At 42.1% G+C, this 26,276-nt stretch overlaps 1 protein-coding gene across 1 annotated transcript; it reads right to left on the reverse strand.

Annotated features, from left to right (window-relative positions):
• Window positions 1-465: 465 nt before the first annotated feature.
• On the reverse strand, window positions 466-25,620 carry LOC111596169 (cholecystokinin receptor type A; the record flags this gene model as incomplete). The annotated part of the gene is made up of 7 exons (XM_030224169.1): window positions 466-528; window positions 1,458-2,096; window positions 2,161-2,470; window positions 8,542-8,946; window positions 9,001-9,201; window positions 25,167-25,402; window positions 25,589-25,620. Coding segments are annotated over 6 exons (1,596 nt in total), but the record flags the coding sequence as incomplete, so codon positions are not given.
• Between the last annotated feature and the right edge of the window lie 656 nt (window positions 25,621-26,276).

Here is a 26,276-nt window from a genome sequence, read left to right on the forward strand (position 1 = left end):
TATTTAATGAGCCAAAGCTTTGTCTTTTGCTTAGTAATTTGCCTCTAGCAATCGTTGCTCTGTGGAAAATAAATCCATTTCCATTAAAATGATTTGTCATGTTGCCTTATGTAGTCAACTAGGCAGCATTGGGCTCCAGCCACAAATCAGCATATGCAACAGCAATGCGCACAGAGGGAGAGGGAGAGTGTGTGAGAGAGATAGGGCGCAGCCACATGCACCTCATTTATTGCGGTCAGGCGGTAATTGATTTCTGCTGGCACATAGAGCTCTATTCTGAGGCATCTGCCGGCTCCACACATCCTGCCGCCTGGTCATTATTTATGGCACTAACTGACGCTGCCTTTGTCTTCGGCTTAATGGCCAACACGGCAAGCAGCTAACAGGCAGGCATAGAGACTTGAGTTCGCATTCCGTCGCTGCTCATTAACTTCAAATGGGCAATCAATAGCAGGCAGAGCAGTCGTCGGGAGTGCTCAAATTAATTCACTGTGAATGTGTTCTCGCCCACCCAGCAAAGAGAAGCGCCTAAAAGTATGCATTGAAATTAGTCTCGCTTTCGCATTTGGTATTTTCATAAAACATTTATTGCTATTTTACATATGAATTGCTGAGTTGCACTTCGTAAGTTCGTTGAGATGTGCCGAAGTGAAAATCTTGAAGTTCTCTAAAACACACATAGACACATAAAGATATTCTATTCAGAGACCTTGTCTTTGCTTATGTATGTATAGGTTCTAGAGTGTGGGTCTCGAACCAGCTCTACTTAAGTTTAGTTAATTCGCTTTCTTCTCTAGCAACACTTAGCTAAATGACAAATAGTTCAACGGACGGCTTGAAACGCGCCAAGGTTTTTGGGCTCGCCCAGAAGGAATATTTTTGCTTTAAACATGAAGATTTAAGAAATTTCTTTTTTTTTGTTTTGTTTCACTCTGCTCAAGTACATCTATATATATATATATATTTATTAATTTTATTAATACTTTGTGGGCGTCTATCAATTATTTTTCTCGTACATTTGCTGTCGCCTGATCAGGTGAACAGTTTTAACATTTTCTAGTTACAATTCGAAGGATTTGCAGCTGAGTTGTTTCTTGTTTCTTATAGCTATAATAAATTGGTTTTTAAGTAGATTTACTTTTAAAATTGTTGGTTAATCTTAGTCGTGATTGCGTGTACATATATATATATAGTAATTATATTATATATATTCATAAAAAAAAAGACATTTGTATAAACACTGAAACGCTGCCAGGATAAGTCTAACAATTTACATTTAACAATTAGATTTACAATAAAAGACAATGCAACAGCTCTGAAGTGATGGAATATTATTAAAGATAGCTTTTAGTTATGTATTTGTTAGCTTCATGCATTGAAACCCAATAATCGTACACATATATAAGCAGACATATATGTGTATAATATATCCTTTATCCATACCAAACACAACTTACTTGGAGTAGAATCGTTGACAACCACAGTTTCAGTTTCATGCACATCACATACTTTTACTTTAGGGAGCTGTTGTCCTCTATAGTGACTCCGTTTCCATTAGCCCCACGCTCGTGCGACATCCCGCCCTCATGTGGACGCTCTCCCTGTCCCTATCTCTGTCCCTATCCCTGTCTGGCATCCGCGTCAGCGAACGCAATTTTATAGACGTCTGCTGACGTCGACTGCCTCAGAGCCGCGGACTCTCCAGTATGGTGTGGCTAGACATCACTGAATTGGCCAGTGCAATCGAATTTCCGGCAACGGACAAGTTCGTCTTGTTGTTGGAGCGCCGTCGACAGAAACGAAAGCGGCCTCCGTTGCACAGCCGCATGCCCTTGAAGGTGTCCACAAAGGCGCGCCGGAAGCTGGCGTTCATGAAGCAATAGGTAATGGGATTGCAGCAGCTGGAGGAGTAAGCCAGCAGCTGCAGGAAACTAATGGCCGTATAGTCCACATACTCATACACCACGGGTCCGATCAGCATGGTCATTGTGTTGATCACATACAGCGGCGTCCAGCAGATGAAGAACTCCAGCACCAGCACAAACAGCATCTTGACCACACGTTTCTTGCTCTCCAAGCTCTTGCTCTCATTGGATCTGCAAGCAAGCGTATCGGCATGTTAAGCAGACGCCCAGGCTGTGTTCTGTCCGTCTCACTTACCTGCGCAGCGTTGCCTCTGTGATGCGCAGACTGGGCGTGGACAGCGACTTGCGTCTCTCTCCATCCTTGCCTGAGCTCATGTAGAACTGCTGCTGTTGCCGCATTCGCTGTAGTCGACCGCAACAGTCGCCGGATCCGCTGAGGTGCAGCTGCTGCTGTTGCTGCTGCTGCTGCTGCTGCTGCTGCTGCTGCTGCTGCTGCTGATGTCGCACTGACTTGACCGAGGCACTGCGCATACAGTAAAGATGTCGCCGTCCATCGCAGGAGCCAAACAAGCGACGTTTGCTACCGCCATGTGCGTAGCCATCCGCTAGAAGCGAAGCAGTTTATATGAATTAGCTACATTTAATACATAAATCATCGAATGGCCACGAGTCAGGCAGAGATATGGTGGAGATGGTCGGAGCACTTGGAGGAAAACTTAGCCCAAGCAAATGGGAGAGCTCTCGTTGGGAGTGCCTGACTGGGAGATACCCTGAAGCCAAAGCAGAGCTGCTATTTCAATCATTCGAAGCTTCTTTTGTGCACACATAGCAAGCAACACACACAAACACCCATCCACACACACACAGGCACGTGCTCTGCTAACTGCGCAGCGACTGCGCTTGGGCTGCCCTTATGGCCCTTACTATGGGAACTTAATTGTTGAATAACTTTTCTTCTAGATGGAATTTCTTTAACAAACTTTCAGAGCGTGATGATGACAGCCAAACGTGTGTATTTGTCAAAGCACAAGTCTCCAGTACTTGAAATATTTTTGCAAATTTCGACTTAATGCGTGGGGTGAGGCATTCAAAATACTAAATATACAAAATCTCTGCATTCATTAAAGGCAACAGCGCAGTGAGCTTAAAGTTTTCATCTTTTGTGGAGAATATATATATATATTGAAGATTTGAAGAATCTGAATTGATATTTTCATTGGCTTCAGGGTATATTGTGCTCTAGCCTGTGGCGATGTGGCGACATTTGGTATTATCTAATTTGTAATGCTTTCATTTCGCTGTTATCTTTTAATTCTTTTCTCTTTCTCTTGCTCTTTACTACTCTCTCGCTCTGTCTCTTCTATGGCTTTTAGCTTTTCACTTGGGCATTCGCTTCTGCCCTTCGCTTCCTTCCTTTGCTTTCTGCTATTTCTCTGCTTCTCTTTCGCTTGACTCAATTCTCTTCTATAAGCTTTGACGTCTCTGGCTTAAGGAAGCACAGACACTGAGCAGGACGAACCCCAGGACTCGTCCATATTGCCTAAGCTTGTCGTCCTGATTCGGGATTAATATACCTGAAGGACTTTGCCACGCCTTCTTCTGTCTGTTGCACACATTTTCACAAATCCGTCGTAGGCTAAATTCGCTTTGCAGTCGTGTCTTAGAGATTTCCTAATAAGGAAACCTTTAGCTTCAGCTGATATTTGTGCAGTATTTGCAATGGCTATCAAACTGTATTGCTATATATAGTGTGAGCGAGATGGAGAGAGAGCAAGAGTAGCTGAAAAGCATAACAAATAGCGGTAGCTAAACAAAAGGCCAGAATTCGCCTGGCGAAAGGCGGACAAAAGGCGTTTTTAAATACGACTCGACGTGGAGCGCTATAAATCATTGTTTCTGACATAAAAGCTACGTATATGTATGTACAGCTCTGGCCTAAAGCCTTTTGACTTTATTTATGTGCACTCAGAATCCGTTGCCATTGGCCGGAGTGGGAGAAATGTGATTAGACGATTCTTGGAGTTGACTTCAAGCTATCACGAATTGATTGAAGTGTTTATAATCGCAAGCTAAGAGCTCGCATGCTTGCTAATGGAAAAACAAATTTGCATACACAAAATATGGAGCATGTGCCGGCAGATGCCCTGGCTTGGCGTGCCACAGCAACTCTGAGCTGGCTGAGTGCGGCTTATCAGTTGCAGTTGGACACATGCTCCTGGCTGAGGATGTGTGAGGATATCAGAATGTCATATGTGGGTATACTGAGCGATGTTCGCTTGTTGCTTTTAATTAGCTGATTAGCTTGGGCATTGGGTGTCGGGAGCTGTCAAGCCATACAGCTGGAGGCAGTGAGTTGCGCGCAGCATCAGCTTTTCGTTTTTCGTTTGTGGCACGTGGCAAAGGCTGCCGGCAGCGTGGCTGCTGCACCTCTTTGCGCTGCACCGGTCACTGGTTGTTTCGGACCATGGCACAAAGGCCCTGCCGCTAGCGCTGGCCATGCGCTCAACCAGGCCAACCTGTGTCCTCTGTTGGACGAACAATGCCTGAAGCCAGGCAGCTGGCTGGGCGGGTTTGGCAGCGGGTGTCCGCTGGAAGCCCCATCACGCTTCAGCTGGTTATTGGAACATCGGTGCGCATACATATTGCACAGACTGTGCGGTCTCTTTAAATTTAAGTTGCCATTGAAAACTTCGTATTATATAACCAGCTGCATACTGCAGCCAGCGCGGGCTGAAGACTAATTAGCGAATTAAGTGCAGCCAGCTGTAGCCAAATTAGACTTAACCTTTTGATAGGGACAGGACCTTGACTTTGAACGTCTTCAGCAAACGCAGCGGTGCATCTGACAGCCCGCACGCATCGGCGACTGTCAAAAGTGTATGGAAACTGAGCTGACTGCGATCTAGGAGCTCTATGCATAGCGTGGGTAAGCACAGCGGAAGCCCGCCGGATTCCAATTGGAGTCCGATTGGACGCCAATCGAAGTTGGAACTAGCATTCACAGCTTTATTTGAAAATATGTTCGACAAAGTCGAACAACATTTTCTTTCTCGCAACGAAAATGTTTAACTGGCGTTTGTGGCTGCAGATCCTGTTATTTTTATTGATTGTTGCATGGGGTAAGTGGCGCCCACTTAAAGTGGACCTTTCAAGCATTTGCTGATTGCAGCGGGAGTTTGTATTAAGCTGTCGTGTGATGTGCTGACGAAGCAGCCAGGTGAGCAGCGTGCAACCACGGCAACGAGCCAGACGGGTAAGTTTTGCTACACTGTGCTACATGGTTTTGCTGCTCCTCAACAGGGCAGTATCCGTATGACCTGCTGGGCGGATGGCAGCAGCGCAGCGGGCGCGATCGCGTCTTCGACAGCGGCTACAGCAGCGGCTTACTGGACCTGATCTACCGCACGGCGATGAGGAGCACCAACGATCGCCGACGCCAGGTGGAGTTCGAGCGGCGCGTGGCCGCTGCACGGCACTTTATGGCACTGGCTGCAGCAGCAGCAGCCGATGATGAGCTGACGGCACGCTTGCGTCTCATCAGCGCCGATAACTCTGTGCCCATCAATACGCAGCGCTCGATAGATGCCTCAGGTGAGAAGAGCCAGAGCCAGATTCTCAGCTCGGATTAATAGTTTCCGCCTATCTAGCAGAGCTGATCGCTGCCGATGACTATAACTTGGCGCAATATAGCGAGAGATGTAGGAAGTTAAAAGCGAATGCCGATTCTTGATTCGCATTTGTTGCTATTTATGTTCATATTTTTTAATTTCCTCTTTAATAAATGCATCTAAGGCTGTATTGTGAGGAGGAAACGTCAAGTTTGTAATGCCTCCAAATTCCTATTAGACTTTCCAGCGAAATGTCTAAGAAGTTCGCAAATGTAATTGCAGGCACAAGAATATATGTAGCTGAGTCCAACTGACTGCCTAATGCTCGCTCATGCAGTTGTGAAGTGAGTGATCCAACATGGACAGAAGACTGACAGCATGCCTGCTGTGCGCAGCCAATATACTCTTCTGCAGCTCGCAAACGAGCAAAGAAATTTGAAAGACACATTAAGAAATCATCTTTCCCATTGCAAATGAATATTATATGTATATCCGAGGCTGCTAAGTCCTCGCACAGTGGGGCCATTGCTCATTTTCTGTTGATTTTTATCAAAATTTATTTACCGTTTATAGCTGTAAAATATAAATAGAGGTTTTTGTTGTAAATTAACAAATATTATTTAAAAATAAAAATAAAATATTTTAAAATATGAAAAAAAAAATATTTTAAAAAATAAAATAATGTTAAAATAAATATAAAAAAAATTAAAGAACAAAAAAAAAATGTATCAAAAAAGATAAATTAAAAAAAAAAGATTAGGAAAAATATATTTAAAAAAAAATTAAAGAGAAATAAAAACAAAATTAAAAAACTAAATTAAAATATATCCAAAAAAAAAAGAGTTTTTAATTGAACAAAAAAAATAAAAAAAAATAAAAACAAAATAAAAAAAATATTTTAAAAAATTAAAAGTAAAAAATAATAATGTTTTTTAGCTATACCAAAATGGTATAAGCCGGATAAAGTAGATAATTCTGAGAATATTCCAATTCAGTACTTTCGAGTTATTGTCTACAATATAGAAGTCTATTAAGGTTAAGCTGCTCAGTCACTCAATTATATAACTTCATTTCTTGAATTTCATTCTAAATACACACAATTTACAATAATATTTAGTTCTATAGAAAAACTCATGCAATTCCGTAAATCGATTATTTTTTTCAGACTATTAATTAAGTAAACTTTAAATGCTTATAATTTAACCTTAACATTTATCTATCTTTTAGATCAGATTTTATAATTTATTTGCTTCCATTAACATTTGGATTTTGCCAGGCTTTGGGGGCAGCAGCCCCACTGTGCGTCGCTTGTAATTAAAATACGACAAAAAGTATGCTTTGAGTTTTATATGATGAACTTGAGATACCCTCGTGCCTCTACCTAGACGGGCAGTGGCAACTGCAGGGCTGAGATATAGCTAAGTCAGTCGAAGGCGAAAAATTGTGGATACCCGTTGCCAGGCCCTAATGAGTGGCGCAGCCAGAGCAAATATTATGAGTTTAGGACTCTAATTATATTAGACTTGGTTATGCAAATTACCAACGAGAGCGCCAAAGCCTTGCGTTGAGTGTAATAAAACATTTGCGCCCTCGGCCCGGGCAGGACTCGCTGCCAGTTTGCCTCCAAAATTTATGACACAAAAATGTTAAGTGGCGGCCGTAAATTGGATAGGTTTTTAAAAAATTTAATAAAATATATCATCAACTGGCGGCATTGGAGCGTGTCTTTCTGTTTAAGGTGCTCTTTGCGGCAATGTGATGTAACCGTTAATGTGTGTGTGTTTGTGTTTGTGCATGTGGCGTGTGGCATGTGGCATGTGAGAATGTGTCACCATTTGCGGAGGCAGCTAGCAATCTGGTCGCACTAATTTGCGCTGGGCCTTTTGGGTCGATAAAGGAGATAACCGGGCATTTAACGAGCGTTTAAATGCTCGACCCCAGCATAATTTACGATATTTGCGTTGACCCTTTCGCTGAGCCCGGCCCGCTCAAAATGCTCAACCGGAAATGGAACTGCGACTTCCAACTCGGCCGGGCAGCATCCTTTTACGGCCGCACCCGGCCCATGATAATTCATTAACTGTGCCCGAGTAAGTAAGCGCAACTTTATGCTAATATGCAATTTCTGTTTAGTCATTAAAGGGCGACGCGTCGCCGGCTCATGCAAGTCGACCTAAACTGGATTGGGCGTGTCGCGTCGCTTTGTTTCGGGCATACTTTTGGGCGGCCGCTGAAAAAGAACTAAGCGCATTACATTTTATTTGCACATAGAACTAAACAGCTTCTAATTAACGCGAATGTTGCCGGAGTCGGTGCTGGCGAACTATGAAATGTTTTGCGTTTTATGAGCCACTTTGAGTAGGCTTTAAATCTTAATTGATTGACAGCTAGCAAGAGAGAAAGAGAGAGGGGGAAAGAGGGACCGCGAGCATTCAAATATCGCAAATGGTAAACAGTTTGGCAATATTGGTTAAGCTTAAGCATAATGTGCGCTTGCCTCGTTGGCGGCACGTTTTATAGTTAAGGCATTTAAAGCTCTGTGCGATATCGATGCGAATGAAAGGCCATTTGAGTGGCTCACTTGAATTTATCAAATGCTCGAAATCAAATTGAATTCAACGGCAGCCGATTTATCGCCACACCAGCGGCCGTCCGATGCGGCGTATGAGTAACGCGGCTAGTTAGCCATGCGGCAGAGCTGCCCGAAGTATTGTGCGCTGAATAAAGTAGGATGCTGAATCACATTTTTCGCGTGAATGATTTTGCCATGCAAATTGCCTGAGAGTGTGGGCGTGTGTGTGTGGCTGGGTGGATGCTGTGCTGGTTGGTTGTATAGCTGGCGTGTGTGGGCGCGGCAGCGTGAATGAGCACAAAATACTTCAGTAACGTTAGAGAGCACAGAAATGCGGCAAAGTCTGGCAATTGAAGCTGTCGTGCACTGACTTTCAACTCGCACACATTCTGAGTGCGGGAGGGAATGGGAGTGGGAATGGGAGTGGGAGGGAGAACGCCAAATCAATTTCCCCCTAATTGAAGCACTTCTCTCAAGCACATATCGATCGACTTACCATAATAATATTGGCCTGCTCCACATGGTTGCTGTTGCTGCTGTTGTTGTTGCTGCTGCTGCTGCAGCAGCATGTCCAGCTGTGCCGCACTGTCAGCGGCCAGTGCCTCCTGCCGCATCTGCATGCGCATCAGATAGTTGGAACTGCCAAAGGCGCGACGGCTGCCGCTGCAGCTGTTGTTGTTGCTGCTGCTGCTGGTGGTGAGGCCGACGTCGGGGCCACTGCTGCCAAAGTTCATGGCGCGCTCGTTGCGCATGCTCACATAGAGAGTGCGCGTGATGCACAGATAGGCAAAGCTGAGAGCCATCAGCGGCAGCACCAGCAGCGCCAAGTCCAAGAAGATGTTGTACGCGCGCTCATACCCCAAGGAGCCGACGGGCCACTGTTCGCGGCACTTGCGCAAGCCTGTCACGGAAATGGCTAACAAACTGAACTCGACTAGACGTGTGGCCTACTCACCCTGGCGACTGGTCGGCATCAGCTGGCTGAATATCGCAATGGGCATCATGCAGACCAGGCTGCCCAGCCAAATGAACGCGATGATCTTGTTGGCATGGTTGATCGTCTGCCAGGTGCGGGATCTGAGCGGATGGCAAATGGCGTAGTAGCGCTCGCAGGATATCGCCACCAGCGTCCACGAGGAGACGGCCACAGAGGCGGCTGCAGCAAGAAGAACAAAGATCGTGAGATATCAATAGGTGAGCAATTGTGACATGGGAGACAAATGACAGCTCTGAATTAAGAAAATTTCAACAAACTATCGATAACTGTGTCGTTTGTCATCGATAAGTCTCGGTGTCTTGGTGTTTTGCATAGAGTGACACAAGTTTAAAGTAAAATTAAAATATAAAATAAATTCTTAATATTAATTAAATGAGCTTAATCATATAGATAAATTTATGACATTTATAATTTAATATGAATTTGATTATGCAATTGCCTGGGCTGGCGTGCACAAGGCGCGATCAATCATGACCAAGCATGATATCATGATATCATCATAAAGCGCGCCAAACAGTTATCCGCAGCTGCAATAGCGTGTCTAGCAGAGCTTGTGGATGCTACTCACTTCGAAGGAAATAATGCTGCTTATTTAATACACACTCAAACAGAAATGGGATTCATCATTCTAGACCAGGTGAATTTGACGTACAGAATCATTATTTTGATACTAATTTTCATAATTTACTCTAAATATTTATACTAAAATATCAAGCCAAGCTCAACTTAACGCACCTTTCCGCAGCTAAATGGATTGCTAAATAAAGCTGAGCTGCCAGCTCATAGCTGTAAGCCTTTAAAAAATATATCCTCTTGCTAAATGAAGCAAATTTCAGGATGCCATTTGGGAGGCAGCCACACGAGTTGCATCTTTTGCTCATTTCATGTTGAAATGCTAATTTATGCCGGGGCTCTAACTACGTTTGAGTTTGGGTTTGCGGTTTTTGGCTGCAACTAATTCGGGCTACGTTTGGCCGCCGCCGCTGGGCATAACAAATGTGATCCATTTGAGCACGGACAACGGTAATGATAATGGCCAAATGTTGGCCGGCGCTAACGTTATTTACATGCCGCCTGCCGCCATATAATGAAGTCGAGCCACCTTCGCTCTTGGCCACATACATCATTGCCCAGTGCCTAGTTGGCGAGGACGACTCAATTTGAGCTACCTGCGCCCAGCCAGGCGACTGCGGCTGCTGATGATGATGAGCCAGTCAAAGAGCAGAGGGCAGTGAGGAGCAGAGCAACTATCTGTTTGTTGACTTACGTGCAAAATCAAAAAACACAAAGTAAGAAAAAAACATAGATGTAGGTATGTATGCATGTATGTATGTATGTATGTATGTATGTATGTATGTATGTATGTATGTATGTATGCATATAGAGAATTAGGCTTTGCGTTACGTCAGAATAAATTTTGCATTCGCTGGCTTGCAGATAGAAAGCAAACAGTGACACGAGTGTGCGTGTGTGTGGGTGTGTGGGTTTGTGCCTACACAGAGTAACTAGTTGGGTTTGGGCATTGGCACAAGGGATTAAGGCCGTGTGCCGAGAGCGGCTTTGCTGTTTGCAGGAGGCGCAACTTTTTTTTTTTGGGCCCCAAATGGAAATGTGTGTGTTGCTGTTGCTGGTGTTGTTTCAGCGGCAACCCATTAGCTGAGCGTGGCCGAAATTGTTAAACAAGCCAAGCTCATTAACAAAGCAACAAAATTAAATTTAGCTACGTCGTGTCGTCGCATCGCCGCGTCTGACCATGGTTCAATGAGTTCGCCCACAAATAAACATGCAAATTTTATGGAAATGATAAATATAGGAAAATTTAAGAGAGAGGCGCCGGCAGAGAGGCACATTCCCAATTAGAATCTAGGTAGCAGCGTCTCTATACAGCAATTCCCATGGCATTGCCTTGGCTAGGGCCCCAAAAGATTTCAAAATGTAAATAAAATTTAAGTAATTGTTTTTTATTTTGTGCACGTCGCACAATTCCGTTTGCGCTCTGGGCGCTCAGCTCGGCCGCTCATTAAAGCAATTCAATTTAAAGGGCTCGAATGCTAGAAGATTAGCACGAAAACCAGTCGTCCAGATTCATAATCGGTAAAACGAACTTTAAACTGTTCAACTTTTAGCTGTTGCTCTCTAAGAACGGCTCAGACTGAAGCGTTACGCTGAATTATTACATGTTTCCATAATATTTTTTATATTTTCAATCGATCTGAGCTGGAAGCTTCTTAGGCCCATTCAAATCATACAAAGCGTACTTAAGCCTAAATTCGATTAAATTTTATTTGCTTTCTTATACCCTGGGCCCATGGAAAATGCCAGTTTTGGGTATATTAGTTATGTATATTAGCATGTAACAGGCAGAAGTAGGCGTGGCAGAGCCTCGGCTACTCTTGAGTCGAGCTGGCCAACAGCTAGAGACTTCAAGATGTATCTGTGTGTGTGTGTGCGTGTGTGTGTGTGTGTGTGTGTGTGTGTGTGTGTGTGTGTGTGTGTGTGTGTGTGTGTGTGTGTGTGTGTGTGTGTGTGCGTGTGTGTGTGTGTGTGTGTGTGTGTGTGTGTGTGTGTGTGTGTGTGTGTGCTTGTAGAGCCTGTTATATGTGTATGCAAATGAAACGTAGAATCATTAAAATATTTGCTGTGCGCCGAGCTCAGGGTATCTTCTAGTCGAGCACTCCCGCCTAGCGCGCTTGTATTTGTTATTTTAGTCGAAGAATTGTCAATATACTGCCCAAACTGTTTGTGTTACGAGTTACAACAACTTTTTGGTACGCTGCGAGGCTTAGTTAGCTTTATAGTTGACTTTTTGATTTGATTTACAGTAGAAATATTCGAGGTTCGTAAGCGCTCAATATCTATGCAAATCGAGTGATGCTGCGCATATATATATTTATATGCAGTACTGATTGATGAGCGCTATATATAGAGTATTATATGTTCGACATTCAGTTTAGTTAAGCTTCTCTTGTGCCTTTACCAAAATAGACGCTTAGTAACTGGGTTCGTGTCGCATGTCGAGTTTTGTTATTGGGCGCAAGTTCGTTTGACCTGTTGGGATTTGAGTAAAACATTGAAAATATGCTACAATTGGCTTCTATGTATGAAAATTGGTTTATTGCTTGTTAAATTTGGCTTATTTGTGACCGGCGCTGAGCGTGGTCCCACTGGCGACTGCGATTGATATGTATTGCTGGCTCGAATGCAGGCTCATTGAATTGTAAATTGCTGAAATGGAGTTGCGTGTTGTGGCAGTGGCAGTGGCAGGTAATGCTTATGCAGCTTAGCCATTTCTCATTTCTCAATTCCCATTACTCGTGCTGCTGCTGTTCGTGTTGCTGCTTTTAGTTTGGCCTGCGCTGCATGCTGCACGCCCCGAATGCCCCGCATGCCACCAGCGACACGCCCATTTGCCCACGCATGTCAAACGCCCATGCACTCTCTGCTGCTGTTGTTTGCGAACATTCCATTTCGATCCATTTTATTTCCTGTGGCTGCTGATGACGCCTCGCACTGCCATTAGCCATAATTTTTCACGTTGTCGCTGTCATTTACGCCGTAATTTAACTCGACTGCGGCTGGTCGTCTGTCCGTGTCCTGCATTTACGATCTATTAAATATGATTGGCTAAACGCAAAGGCCGACCGGCGCCTCACTTATCTAAGCTTTCCACATTACTTGTCCTCAAATTCTCATATCGATTGCTTAGCTCACGACTCGCGACCTCATGACACATGTGCAAAGGATCACAGGAAAGTGGATCAGCAAGGCTTTGCTTGAGTACGGCCCAGACCAACTGAATCGGACTTTATAATATTATCAGTTGGAGTTTGCCTACCTTACAGGTAAATTACATAGCCTGAAATTATATATTTGGTTTGCAGTTCTGATATTTCTGAGGGCACATTTCGATTGTTGCACCACTCAGGCTCAGGCTCATTAACTCTTTAAAATTTACTCAAAACCTGGCACAACTTTGCTCGGCTTGCCTTATGAGTCGAATTATTGATTTTCTCGACACGAAACGTGTCGTTAACACTTTAAGCTAATAATAATTCAAATTCTGTATTGAAATTCACTATTTCTGTTGGCCTGCTTTCTATTGGCCTATGTTCTATTGGCCCGTGTCATCAATCAATTGCATATTTTATGGCTTTGCTGTGTGAATATTACAGGAAGCTTCTCGCCCTGTCCATTACCGCATTCTAACGGGCTATATTGTATTAAAAACTTGGCTTGCTACTTTTTGCTTTTAGTGCCCTTTGATGCAATTTGCTGTTGATTTTGAATAACAAAAGTTGTTAGCAAAAGTTGTTTGTTTTGCCCGTGAAGCTGAGGGAAAGTTTAAAAATTGGTCCGAGTTCTAGGAGTTCAGTAGCTAACGGCTACCGGATACTCCAATTTACATTGGTTGTCCCGTGTCCTTGGTCCTTTGCCCTTGTTCAATTGCTGTTAATTAATTTAAATGAAGCCACAATTTGCTAGTTTCAATTTATATGGCCCGACACAGTAAAAGCACAACTTTTAAACTCCGACCACGATCCAGCAGTTGGCATTTGCGCTCTGCCAAAACGCACGCAGTTTGCGTGCGGCTGTCCGACGTCAAAGGCAATTTGCAAGTGGCACTACAACAACGCCTTGCATTACAGCCAGGTGGCCCTAATGAATGGGCCAACGGGCGCTGATGACCAGAAAGTGCAGTCGAAAAGCCCGAAACAACATCTGAACCACAGCCGCATACGCAGCTGGTCTACAGAGCAACGCTGTAAGTGCATCCGACGTTTAAGTAAATAAAGCAGAACTTTGCAAAAGTCAAATAAACTTTGCTCAGTCAATATGACGGGCCAAGGCTAAGTTACGACATAAAGTATGGTTAACTAAGTTTTGGCATTTACAATTTGTTGTTCCAGCTCAAAAGCCAGTAACTTGAGTAGGCCAACATCGTCCCAGCAACGGCTGGAAGTCAAAAGGGCGTCAACTTTGCTTAGTCTTTGATACTGTGATTTCGCCAAATTTGAATTGGAAATTATCTCAAATATAAATAGCAAAATTATAAATACATATTTGAGTCGGCCCGAACAGAAATATTTGACATACAGTTACGACTTGAAGCCACTTACGCTAGGGCTGTGTCCACTGCAGGCTGCTGAGACTTAAGAGGAAAAGGACAGAAGCGAATAACCAAGCTAAGACATGTTAAAAATATTAGCCAAAGCTGGAAAAAAGATAAAAGCTAACAGAGGAAAGACAAAATTTCGATGCCAACAAATGTTGCAGGGTATTAACAAGTCGAGCACTCCCAACTAGATAAATATTAGTTGTTTTACATTTCAAAAGTGGCTCAAAATAAATATATTATTCCAATTAGCAATTCATTTCCGTGGAAACTACTTCACTCTCCATCTCTATCCAATCATTTTTTGAATAACAAATGAACAAATTTAAAGATCGTTATATTTGTTAAGAATCAATAAGCATATTCAATATATGCTTATATGTAAATCTAGTTTAAGGTGCTTAGGACGGCATCAAAACAATGCAAAGCAATTGAAATTTGATTGGCAAGAAAACAAACTCTCAAGTAGTTTGTGTGGGCCTAAAAGTATGAGGATGACAGAGAGAGAGAGAGAGAGAGAGACAGAGACAGAGACAGAGACAGAGACAGAGAGCTGTTGGAGTTAGTGTAAATATGGAAATTTGATACGATATTAAAGCAGTGTCAGGCGCAAAGGTATCATAAGTCATCGGAGACAGGAATGTGTGCGGCTCTCACTCCGGGTGGGGCCAGGCCAATGCATGCTCTGGCTATTTATAGACATTATGGATGGGTCCAGGCAGGCTTTTGATTAAGTGCCTTATGGCCATAACTAGTCGTAGCGCGTCATAACTGCGATTGCGATTTCATGGAGTCGGCTTCGGGCACGCTGTGAAATGTAAACAAAAGTCGAACTGCTCATTCTGTTGCCGGTTCGCTTGTGTGCGCTTTATCAATAAAAATCATTTCAATTTGAGTTAACAATAAAAAATGGCAAAGGCAAAACTTTCGGACGACGCCTCGTAAAATAAATGAGAAATCAGCAATTGCCTCTCGCAAAGGGCCGACCGAGACCGCGTCCAACTCCAGAGCCCAGTGTGCTTCACTAGCACTCAACTAGCGAGAAATGGGCTAAGCGCAGACATAAATATCAATCGACACACATACAGCTAGATATGTACAGGGTATATCGATGTCATTGCCATTTCCTGAAAGCAATTTGTTTGGCTCCATTTCGGGCCAGATCAACTTTTTTGCTCCCTCAAAAAAAAAAAAAAAATGGCGAAATTGTAAAATGATATAAGAAATTGGTTTTCATTGTTTTTGTTTCCTTTTTGGTTGCTTTGCCTTTATGGACGGGCCAAGTGTCTCCCCATTTGCCGGAGGCAGCATTTTATTGGCTATATGTCTGTTGTTATTCAAGCGGAATGATGCCATAAAGCATACTGTAAAACATAACGAATTAAAATGTGATGCCCGAACATGAAAAGGCGCGACAAACAAATTGGCCACGCCAGCAACAGGGCCTCTGTCAGTTAGACAAACAGACAGACAGCCAAACAGCCAGACAGCCATATAGAGACTAGGCACATGCCCGTTAATTAACATGTTTTGGCCAAAACGCGACAGCGACTGTTATTGCGCAGAAAAATTTGATAATGTTGAAAAATGAATTTCGAACTTGCCAAATATTTGACCCATGGCAATTCAATAAAGTTGCAATCGGAAGCACAAATGATGTCGATGGAGTCAGATAGGGGCGGGCGGTGGTAGAGCTTCGTATTCCACTCAATCACCAAAGTCTGACATTATGCGAATACAGCTGCAAGTTGCAGTTGTCAGCAAATTTAGATGGATTGCAAATAAACACGTTTCGCTTTTCACTTATGAAATTTCACTTGACTCTCATCACATTGAAAGCTTTCCTATCGAGCTATGAACCCATATGAGCTGCCATTTAAATTCATTCTGGATTACTTCTTTTTTTTATGACAATCTATTTTTGCACTCAATTAAAATTCGCTCGTTTCTGAGGTAATTGGTCCAGAAAGTGTCTATTCAGTCATCATGGTCTTGGTCTGGGATGGATCTCACGCTCAATGCTCGGTTTGATTGAAGTATTTTACAGCGTTTCCAAATATTCAAGTCTTTCATTATATCTATGTGTCTTTTGCATTCTATTGCTTATAGTTTCCTTATCAAATAGAGCTGGCTACTAGGCTGTGTCATAGTCTTCTATGGATGGTCCCTATGAGTTGATGAAAAGGTGGAACGACAAGCTCCCTCCATCAATCTGTCCGCTAGCCACAAAAGCTAGAGGCTTTAAGTCATATTATACGATTCGATAACTCATTTGCTTGTGATCGATAAGAATCGATATTACTGGAAGCAGGCTTGAGTTACTTAGACGCTCCTGCGTCGACTTCCTTGCCAGCTTCCGGGTGTCCGCTGGTCGAGCACTGCCCACTGCAGCACGCTTAATTGCTTTTGGTCGATCTGAGAGCCAAGCTATTATGAAGGGAAATCAATTTGGAAATGAATTGCCAATTGATATCTGCTCCAAGGTACTTGAGGGTGAACAACTACATTTATCCTGCATTATATTGACCAAATCAGATTGAGCCAACTACATGTAGACATAGAATGTGGTTTTGTGGTGCGTGCAACATGGTAAGCACTTGGCGAAATACTCTATTTGTGCTGGGCAAACAGAAAAGCAAACAGTAAACCATTTATCAATGGATTGACCAAAGGGAGGAGCAGTTGGTTGGCATTTCGATTGGTTCCGGTCGGGGGTCACGTTGCAGAAGGGCCGAATAATACTTTAGCTGTGTTGTGAGTACAATTTGAAGTAAACACAGGCTGGTATTCAAAGATGAGTTCAATGCTTCTGGTGTCGAATTGAAGTCATTTCAGGCAACTTTTCACTTTCAGTGCCGCCTGTTCGGGCTCATTTCCAAAGCAAACAATCTGTCGATGCGACGGAAACTGAGACGCGCCCTTACAGCGCCTCATCAGGCGTTGGGGCGTATTGTCGTATCCAGCCAATATATTTAAGCCAGCTGCTCAATTGTTGTTGTCATGACACTGGCTGTTCCGTTAGCCGAAAAACTTTAACAACGATTCGCACAAAGCTTGGCTGGCCGGCAGTAAATGAGAACACAAATTGAGTGCCAACGTGGACGAGTTGTTGGACAGGTCCGCAGTCATATCAAAATATCAGCTTAAAGGTGAATCGATTGTATTGTGGCATATGACCTATATAGCTGTCGTGCCTCGTTATAGGCCAGATGTCATTGCCAATGCGTTGCCATGCCACAGACAGTCTCCCACCAAAAACCAAATCAGAGTCATGTAAAAGTTTAAATTGCCTCAAGATATATATATATATATATATATATATATATATATTACTTTGCTTTCCTTTCCCCTACTTTTTTCTTTAAAAATTGCTGCTCATTTGTATGCTTTTGTGACATATGGCATTGGCAAATACACGTACGCACACATCTGCTGTTTGGCAGCTGACTTTGTGTGTTTCACCTGGCCATTGTGCTAAATGAATTCATCTTGAGGTATACTCCATGGCTGCCTATTCCCTCAACATATTTGTCACACCTTGGCCCGCATACAGCGCGCCCTCTCTCTCCCTTTGTGCTGCTGCTTAGCTGAAAAGAAACTAGCTAAAGTCTTGAATAGCTTATTATCTGAAGCTGTCTGCACACACGGAGCAAAGCAAAACGAATTCCCACTTTGGTTGCGACGAACAGAGCAAATATTAATTTAATTTAGCTTTTGTTCAACTCGTCTTTTATTGCGGAATACAACATTCATGACAGCCACTTAATTATTTATTAAATTAGTTCTTCAGCCTTAATAATTGAATCTATGAATTTGACACTTGTTCGCTCTCAGACATAGAAATGAATTTCATTTAAGGCTCTTTCTTTTTCTGTACAGAAAATAAAGCCTTATTTGAATCTTATTCTAATTTCTCTTATTTTTCTTGGAATAATTTAAATTATCTTGAACATTTTTAAACGGAAAATGTTCATTGTATCTGGTTAAAAAATGGGAGAAAGAGCATTGAAAGTGCCTGAAGGGTGCAGCTTTTGTTTGTGTGGGTGAGAGAGAGAAAGATATTGATAGAGAGAGAGAAAGAAAGGGATACTCCAAGCAGCCATTTTATAGAGTATATAGTAGACGTTTTCTTTAGATTTGCCTATACTTAAACTAGAATAGAATATAAAAATAAATATTTAATACCATTAAAACTAATTTTATTCTATAAAACATTTTATGACATTATCAAATCCGTCATACAGTTGTCATAACTGATGTATATAATTTATATTATTTTGTAAAAAATTTTAGAAGTTTAAAAGTTTAAGTTTATCCATAACGAAATGTAAAATGTCAAACTCAAGTAAAAGCAACTGTCAGCTTTTAAATGACCTGTCAAATATATCAGTTTTGCCAAATCAAAGTTGCAAAGTTGCAAAGTTGCAAAGCTCTAAAAATCACCCTTTATTATTTAAAATACTCTCTGAACTGTAAATTCTAACAAACATAATTTAATTATCTTTCTTTAATTTATTTTTAATCAATATTGGAAATAAAATGAAAAAAAGCAGTTTGTAAGACACATTTCAATTTTACATGCAACAAAATTATTTTGTTTATTAAATCGAATTTTTTGCCAAAAGAAATTCCAACTTTTTTATACTTTTGCATATTTCACATGACAGAGGTTGACAGAGGCTGTAAGTGTATCTAAATAAGTTTGTCTGAGTATGCAGATATATGTATATAAGTGTTATATATGCACAAATATATATATATATATATATATATATATATATATATATATATATATATATATATATATATATATATATATATATATATATATATATATATATATATATATATATGTTTATGTATATATGTAGAATTTAATACACCCATTTCGTGAGCTCAAATATACATTTTTATTGCATAATTTGCATAAAATAATACGTTTTTTTCTTTTTGATTGCAGCTATTTGAAGCTAAATGTTTTCATTGGTATTTTCTAGTTCGAGTGCGAAATTGAATAGAAAATTATGAGAATTTTAATTTTTTTAGGGCAAATACACAAAATATTGATTCGATATTTTAGCTTCTTATGTTAACTTTAAGCCGATGCACAGCGCAAATTTTTTGTCACAATTCCGACTATTTATTTCAGTTATATGCATGCTTGAGCCAGGCGAAAGGTATTTCCATTTGATGTTGCCACAAATTGAGAGGGCGGCAACTATTTGTGCAACCGAAGGACTGTGCACTGCAGTGGAACTGCGAGGCTGCTGCGTGTTCTAATGTTTTCGGTTGGTTAACCAAAAGCAAACTGTAAGAAATGCGCTCAAAAACACGTTGGCCAAATACAAGCGAGTGCAGACCGCAGCAACAAAACTCTTGATGCAATGATAAAACAAGAAACATATGTAAGCACAAGTTCCACTCTAGTTATTGGCGAGTGTCTCTATTCATATTCATGTTCACATTCAAACATATGTCACAAAGGATGAGCTGAAACAAAGTGGTTACGGTTGGGTAAACAGTTGTTAATATGCTCGGCCCGATAGCAAATGCCTTTTATTTTCAATTTAGAATTCAGTTTGATGTTCAGATGGGAACAGGAATATATATATATATACATATAAACAGGCATAATTTGTCAGCTTAATTGCAAATTCTTAGACTTTGCATTATGTTTGCAGCCCTAATTAAAGCGATTCTTTAATGGCCTGCAGCAGCGAGAGGAGAAACGAGAATACTCTAAATCGAGCTTAAGATATAAAAATTCAATTAATTATTAATTTACGTCGGGGCCGTAGATATTACGAAGGCGTTGGCTTGACAAGCGCAGCGGGAGGCGTCTGGCAATTTGTGTTTTCTCTGTACACTGGGGCACAGCTCGAGGCAGAGTGTGAGGTGTTTGGATTTGGCAACTTGGGGGCATTTGGAGTGTGAAATGTGAAATGTGTAGCATACGTTTCGGGGCAGACGTCTGGGGGCCTGGCATTGGCCGATTGACAGGTGTCGAAATTCGTAATATTGAAGATTTCATTTCGACTTCGTCCTAGAGCAGTGCGCGCACGAATTATTGAAAATTGACTAGCAAATTGAATTTGGCCTGTCAATGGTGGCACTAACCGGATAGCCTAGGCTCCGCATATAAATCAGCTGGCGGACATGGACATGCGCCTAGGGTCTGTGACTTGGGCTCGGTGCGATTTGGTGTGGCTAGTGCAACGAATGCACCTTGACATAATGATGGTCATAAATTGGTGTGACGGGCCGAACAGCAAACAACGTTGACATTTATAAATTTACGAGCCGGTGCAAGTAGATGCCGTGCAACAGATGTGGTCCAAGTCTTAGCCAAGCAGTGCCGCAGCGCTGCGGCAGGCGCAAAGCGAAATGCGAGAAGCAAAAGGCAAAAGGCGAAAGGCGTGTTTGGCTAACAAATTGCCACATGACGGCATTTCAATGTGTGGCATTGGACGTTGGCTTGCAGATTGGGGATTGTGGGAACAGCGCCGGAGTGATGTCTGCCTTGGGATAGTGGGAGCGAACGAGCGGGATGATGTGGTTGCCACTCTCGCTACTCGCAATTGTTATTATGCCCTTAATAAGTAAGTCATGTGGGCGTCGTGTTGAAAAATGAATGCCTGAAATAAACATGCACGTAGCAACAGCAATATCAACAGCCAGTCATCCGAATACAAACTTGAGCCAGCTAAGTAAACATCATTATAAACATCATCATCAACGGCAGCTGTACGCGCAACAGCAGCAGCAGCTATGGCGGCAGCGGATCCGGAAACGGAAACAAGTCATAATACTGCAGATGCTAACAACAGCAGAACACCCGAACCTGCAGAGCTGCCCACGTTTAACAGCGCGGAAAATCAAATATATTTTAATTGAAATTAAAGCAAACAACATGAATATAAAATATCTGTAACTAATAATGCCCAATACGCAAGTATGCAAAACTAATCAGTGACAATGACAATGACAATGACAATGACAATGACAATGACAATGACAATGACAATGACAATGACAATGACAATGACAATGACAATGACAATGACAATGACAATGACAATGACAATGACAATGACAATGACAATGACAATGACAATGACAATGACAATGACAATGACAATGACAATGACAATGACAATGACAATGACAATGACAATGACAATGACAATGACAATGACAATGACAATGACAATGACAATGACAATGACAATGACAATGACAATGACAATGACAATGACAATGACAATGACAATGACAATGACAATGACAATGACAATGACAATGACAATGACAATGACAATGACAATGACAATGACAATGACAATGACAATGACAATGACAATGACAATGACAATGACAATGACAATGACAATGACAATGACAATGACAATGACAATGACAATGACAATGACAATGACAATGACAATGACAATGACAATGACAATGACAATGACAATGACAATGACAATGACAATGACAATGACAATGACAATGACAATGACAATGACAATGACAATGACAATGACAATGACAATGACAATGACAATGACAATGACAATGACAATGACAATGACAATGACAATGACAATGACAATGACAATGACAATGACAATGACAATGACAATGACAATGACAATGACAATGACAATGACAATGACAATGACAATGACAATGACAATGACAATGACAATGACAATGACAATGACAATGACAATGACAATGACAATGACAATGACAATGACAATGACAATGACAATGACAATGACAATGACAATGACAATGACAATGACAATGACAATGACAATGACAATGACAATGACAATGACAATGACAATGACAATGACAATGACAATGACAATGACAATGACAATGACAATGACAATGACAATGACAATGACAATGACAATGACAATGACAATGACAATGACAATGACAATGACAATGACAATGACAATGACAATGACAATGACAATGATGACAATGACAATGACAATGACAATGACAATGACAATGACAATGACAATGACATGACAATGACAATGACAATGACAATGACAATGACAATGACAATGACAATGACAATGACAATGACAATGACAATGACAATGACAATGACAATGACAATGACAATGACAATGACAATGACCAATGACAATGACAATTACAATGACAACGACCTTCTATTAAGAAGACCATTTGAAAAATGAATAAAATAAAATGCAAATCATAAGAATAAGAATGGAATAAAGTCCCTTAGTTGTGTGCGTACTATTTGTGGCCTAATCCCATTTTAAGTCAGTGAATATCCATGGCGCCAACCTTATTTTCTATTGTTTCTAGTTGGCTTCTGTGACAGGCTCATTCTTCTACCTCGGCGACTTTAATAATACAATTTACATACATATGCATATAGTTATGTGGATATACTCTGTGGGCTTAGCCCACCGTGCAACAATTGAAGCAGACACATAACATATATATACAAATTGTTGGGGGAATGCTAAAGTATTTTTAAAGAACACTCACACAGACACACACACACACACACAGTCACTCACACAATCTCACAGCTTTCTGTTATAAACAGAGGCATTTGCACATTCGCTCAGTGGCACATTTTCACATCTGAGAATCTGGCAGCACTCACGTTAGACTAAGACTTGCCTAATTCGCATTGAAAATAAGGATTTGCTTGGTATTATCTTAGAGTCATTGTTACGGGCTTAGCATTTGCCTTGGCTCTGGCCCCGGAATGCAGATCCTCCTGGCCAGAGGCTTTAGCTGCTGTAGCTATATCCGCATCTTTATCTGTATTTGAATTTGTGTGCGCGCATGTACTTGAAGGCACTTCAATTTATGTGCCAAGAATATGTGTATTCTGACTTTATGTCTTCGCCATGTATCCCGCTGGCGTTTGCAGGCCGAAGACCATTAATACTTAATTCGATTTCGACTTTGTTCAGGCGCCAACTTCGAGCCTATGCAATTGGCAAACTAACATTGAACATTGAAATTTTCGTGGCTGTGCGGCAACCCTTCGACGGCCAGACGCTGGTGTTGAAAGTCCTTTCACCCGAGCAGAATCAACTTAATCAATTGATAAGCATTTGTGACAGGTGCCAGAACAAATTCTCTAAGCCCCTGTTAACATGCAACAAATTGGCAACGCTCTTAGCCAACTTGCTGGCGTGTCTGTGCTGGGAGTTTGCGTCTAAGTTTTGGGCTTGGTCTGCCTTGGCGTGCGGTTTGGCAGCCAAAACCGATGATCGACTTTTGCTGGGTCACAGCCACTTAAGTTCTGAGGGACGCCAACTAACAAAAGGGCCCAGAATCGCATTTGCCAACCCATTCGAGTGCTTGCTCTTTGCCAGGACTTATAACTACTCAAGAAAGTGCTTCGCCATAACCGGTAATTTCCGCTCAAAATATGTTGAAGACTGTGTATTTACCTGTGTCTGCCAGTAGCTCTGTGTGTGTGTGTGCGTGTGTGTCTGTATGCATATTTTAAGTTTAGACAGCATAGCTTAGCCAAGATGACTCGCCAGCGGGTCGATGACTCGCTAGCTTCCACGAGCTAAATAACAAACAAGTTTTCATTGACGTGCTCAGTAAACAGGACCAAAAGATTATAATTTATCAGTTCACAAAGTTTTCTAGCGAATAACGTAATATAAATTCAATTTAATAGCAGCTGGCTAATCTCACGAAGACTTGCTCCGATCAAAGGTTGCCATGAGCGAGTCGAGGCATTAAAAGGGTATTTCGAATCGGTTATAACTGTGGCCTACTTTATGGCGCTCCGAACGGTACTTACTTCAAAGTATGAAGACACTGCCCAGCCTCGCTCATACAGTTATTCATTGTACATAAATAATGCTTGGGCCATGTCTATAAAAGCCTGGCCATAAAAACGAAATCAATTCGAATAAAAATACCATGCTAGATGCCTAAATGGACTTTAACTGGAACATAAATTAAAATTAAAATGTATTGACGTTAAATTTTAAATGATGTACGATATGCACTGGAATTAGATGTTGGCATATATATATTTATATATATATCTATATATATATATGCATATATCACTTAAATTATTGCGAGAATTTATTGCTGTGCCAGTCTGAAGCAATTTAGAGCATCTGAAACTAATCAATAATGAAATTGTTTTAATTGTTTATAAATCCGAAATGTAATCAAAAGTATGCGTAGCTTTATCTATGGCCGAACAGCAATGCTCCAGTAACACCTACATCAAAAATGTGGAAGAGCATGGACACATGCAGAAGTATGTGCTCGAATACAATTGTTAAGTTAGACAGGTAATTTTATAGAAACATGTCACCTTTGCGCATTTAGATAAGCTTAAATATTAACCCATTTCATGCATGTTGTGGACGCTCCGGCAAATATTTGGACCCAGCTCATTTGGAGTGTCATCAGGTGAGGCCAGGCCAGGCAGGGCAGGCGGCGAGCGCACCTGCTGCAATCATAATATTGAGGCCACCAGACGTTAAATGGCTGAGCCACACACACACACACACACACACACACATCTACACACACACACGCGCGCGTGGGATTACTCGCTCTATTTACGTAGCTGCTCGATGTGGGTCATCACATAAATTAGAGACTGCAGTCCGCTGAGTGCGCTGAGTTTTTATGACTCTTGCAGCAAAAAACGTAAAGACTAAATACACACACACACACACACATTAACCAATAGACACAATGGTTGCAATTTCAGCTCCACATTCCATGTTCACATTTACAATTCAAGTAGCTGCCATCACTGAATGCTAGCCACACGATTGGCATAATAAAACGATATAAATATATATATATATATGTATATATTTAAGTATACATATCTTAAATATATGAGCTTGAAGCAGCTAGATAAAGGCAGGCAAGGGCAGAGGGCAAAGGGTAAAGGGTATCAAGGTGTAAATGCAACGGCACTTAAGCCAAGTACCGCTGCAGGCCTTACCTTGAGAGAACTGAATGAGTTTGCAGAGGAACTCGCCAAAGATGAAGTTGCGCAGCAGAGTGCCAACGAGTGTGACGGGCATACAGAGCACGCCCAGCAGTATGTCCGAGATGGCCAGATTGAGCAGAAAGACGTTGGTGATGGTGCGCATGCGGCGATTCTGCACCAGGGTGAGCACCACCAGCAGATTGCCAACCACGGCGCAGAGCAGAATGATGCTGTAGCAGGGTATCACCCAGATGGGCACATCGGCACTAACGCGCGACATGCTGCGATTGGCCGGCAGCGCCATTGGCGTGGGCAGCACCGTGACCGATGCATTCGCTGATGCATAGCTGTTCTGCGTTGCCATCGATCCGGCTGGCGTGACAGTTGAGTCCAACATCTCATTGCTATATATGTAGAGATCGCTGCCGTTAAGGAAGTCGTTGTCGCCGTCACCGTCGCTGCTGCCACTGCCACTGCCACTGCCACTGCCACTTCCGCTAGCGCTGACGCCGTAGATCTCCTCGGCGGCATAGCTGGCATTGAGCTGCAGTGCAGCAGTCGTTGCCAGCGGCGCGAGCGCAGACAGCAGCTGCCGGTAATTGTAGTTGGGGCCAATCGTGAGGCTGTCTCTGAAACGCACTCACAGCGGCACGCACGCCACTTGAAACTGACTCACTGACGCGTTAACTCGAAAAAAAATCAAACGCAGCTATCAGTTGCCAGACTGAGTGACAGACAGACCAACTGGTAAATCAGCGGTTGCCGCGCCGTGTGCCGCCGTCTCGAAGACTCCGTCGTGCACTGAATGCTGAGCAATGCCAGCCGTTCTTTGAGTCCCAATTGGACCAACAGTTGCGCCCGCCACAGCCAAAACTCACCACAGCCCAGCAACATTGGCCAACAACACGACCACTGCTTGGCAACATGTTGCCAAAGGACTTGTTGCCACTGCTTCTGCCCACGCACTTTGCTTGATTTCAGACTGGCAACGAGGTTTCCGGTTATTTTTGTTAGTAAAACTTAGCTACTTTGGGGATTTGTCTCAAAATTTTAAAGTTGCAATATCGCTCGAAGTATATCAAAAAGAAATATATGTATCTTTATACACTGCCATCAAAGTGT

This window comes from Drosophila hydei, unplaced genomic scaffold, assembly GCF_003285905.1.
Source record: "Drosophila hydei strain 15085-1641.00,03,60 unplaced genomic scaffold, DhydRS2 tig00000379-arrow-arrow-pilon, whole genome shotgun sequence".
NCBI lineage: Eukaryota > Metazoa > Arthropoda > Insecta > Diptera > Drosophilidae > Drosophila > Drosophila hydei.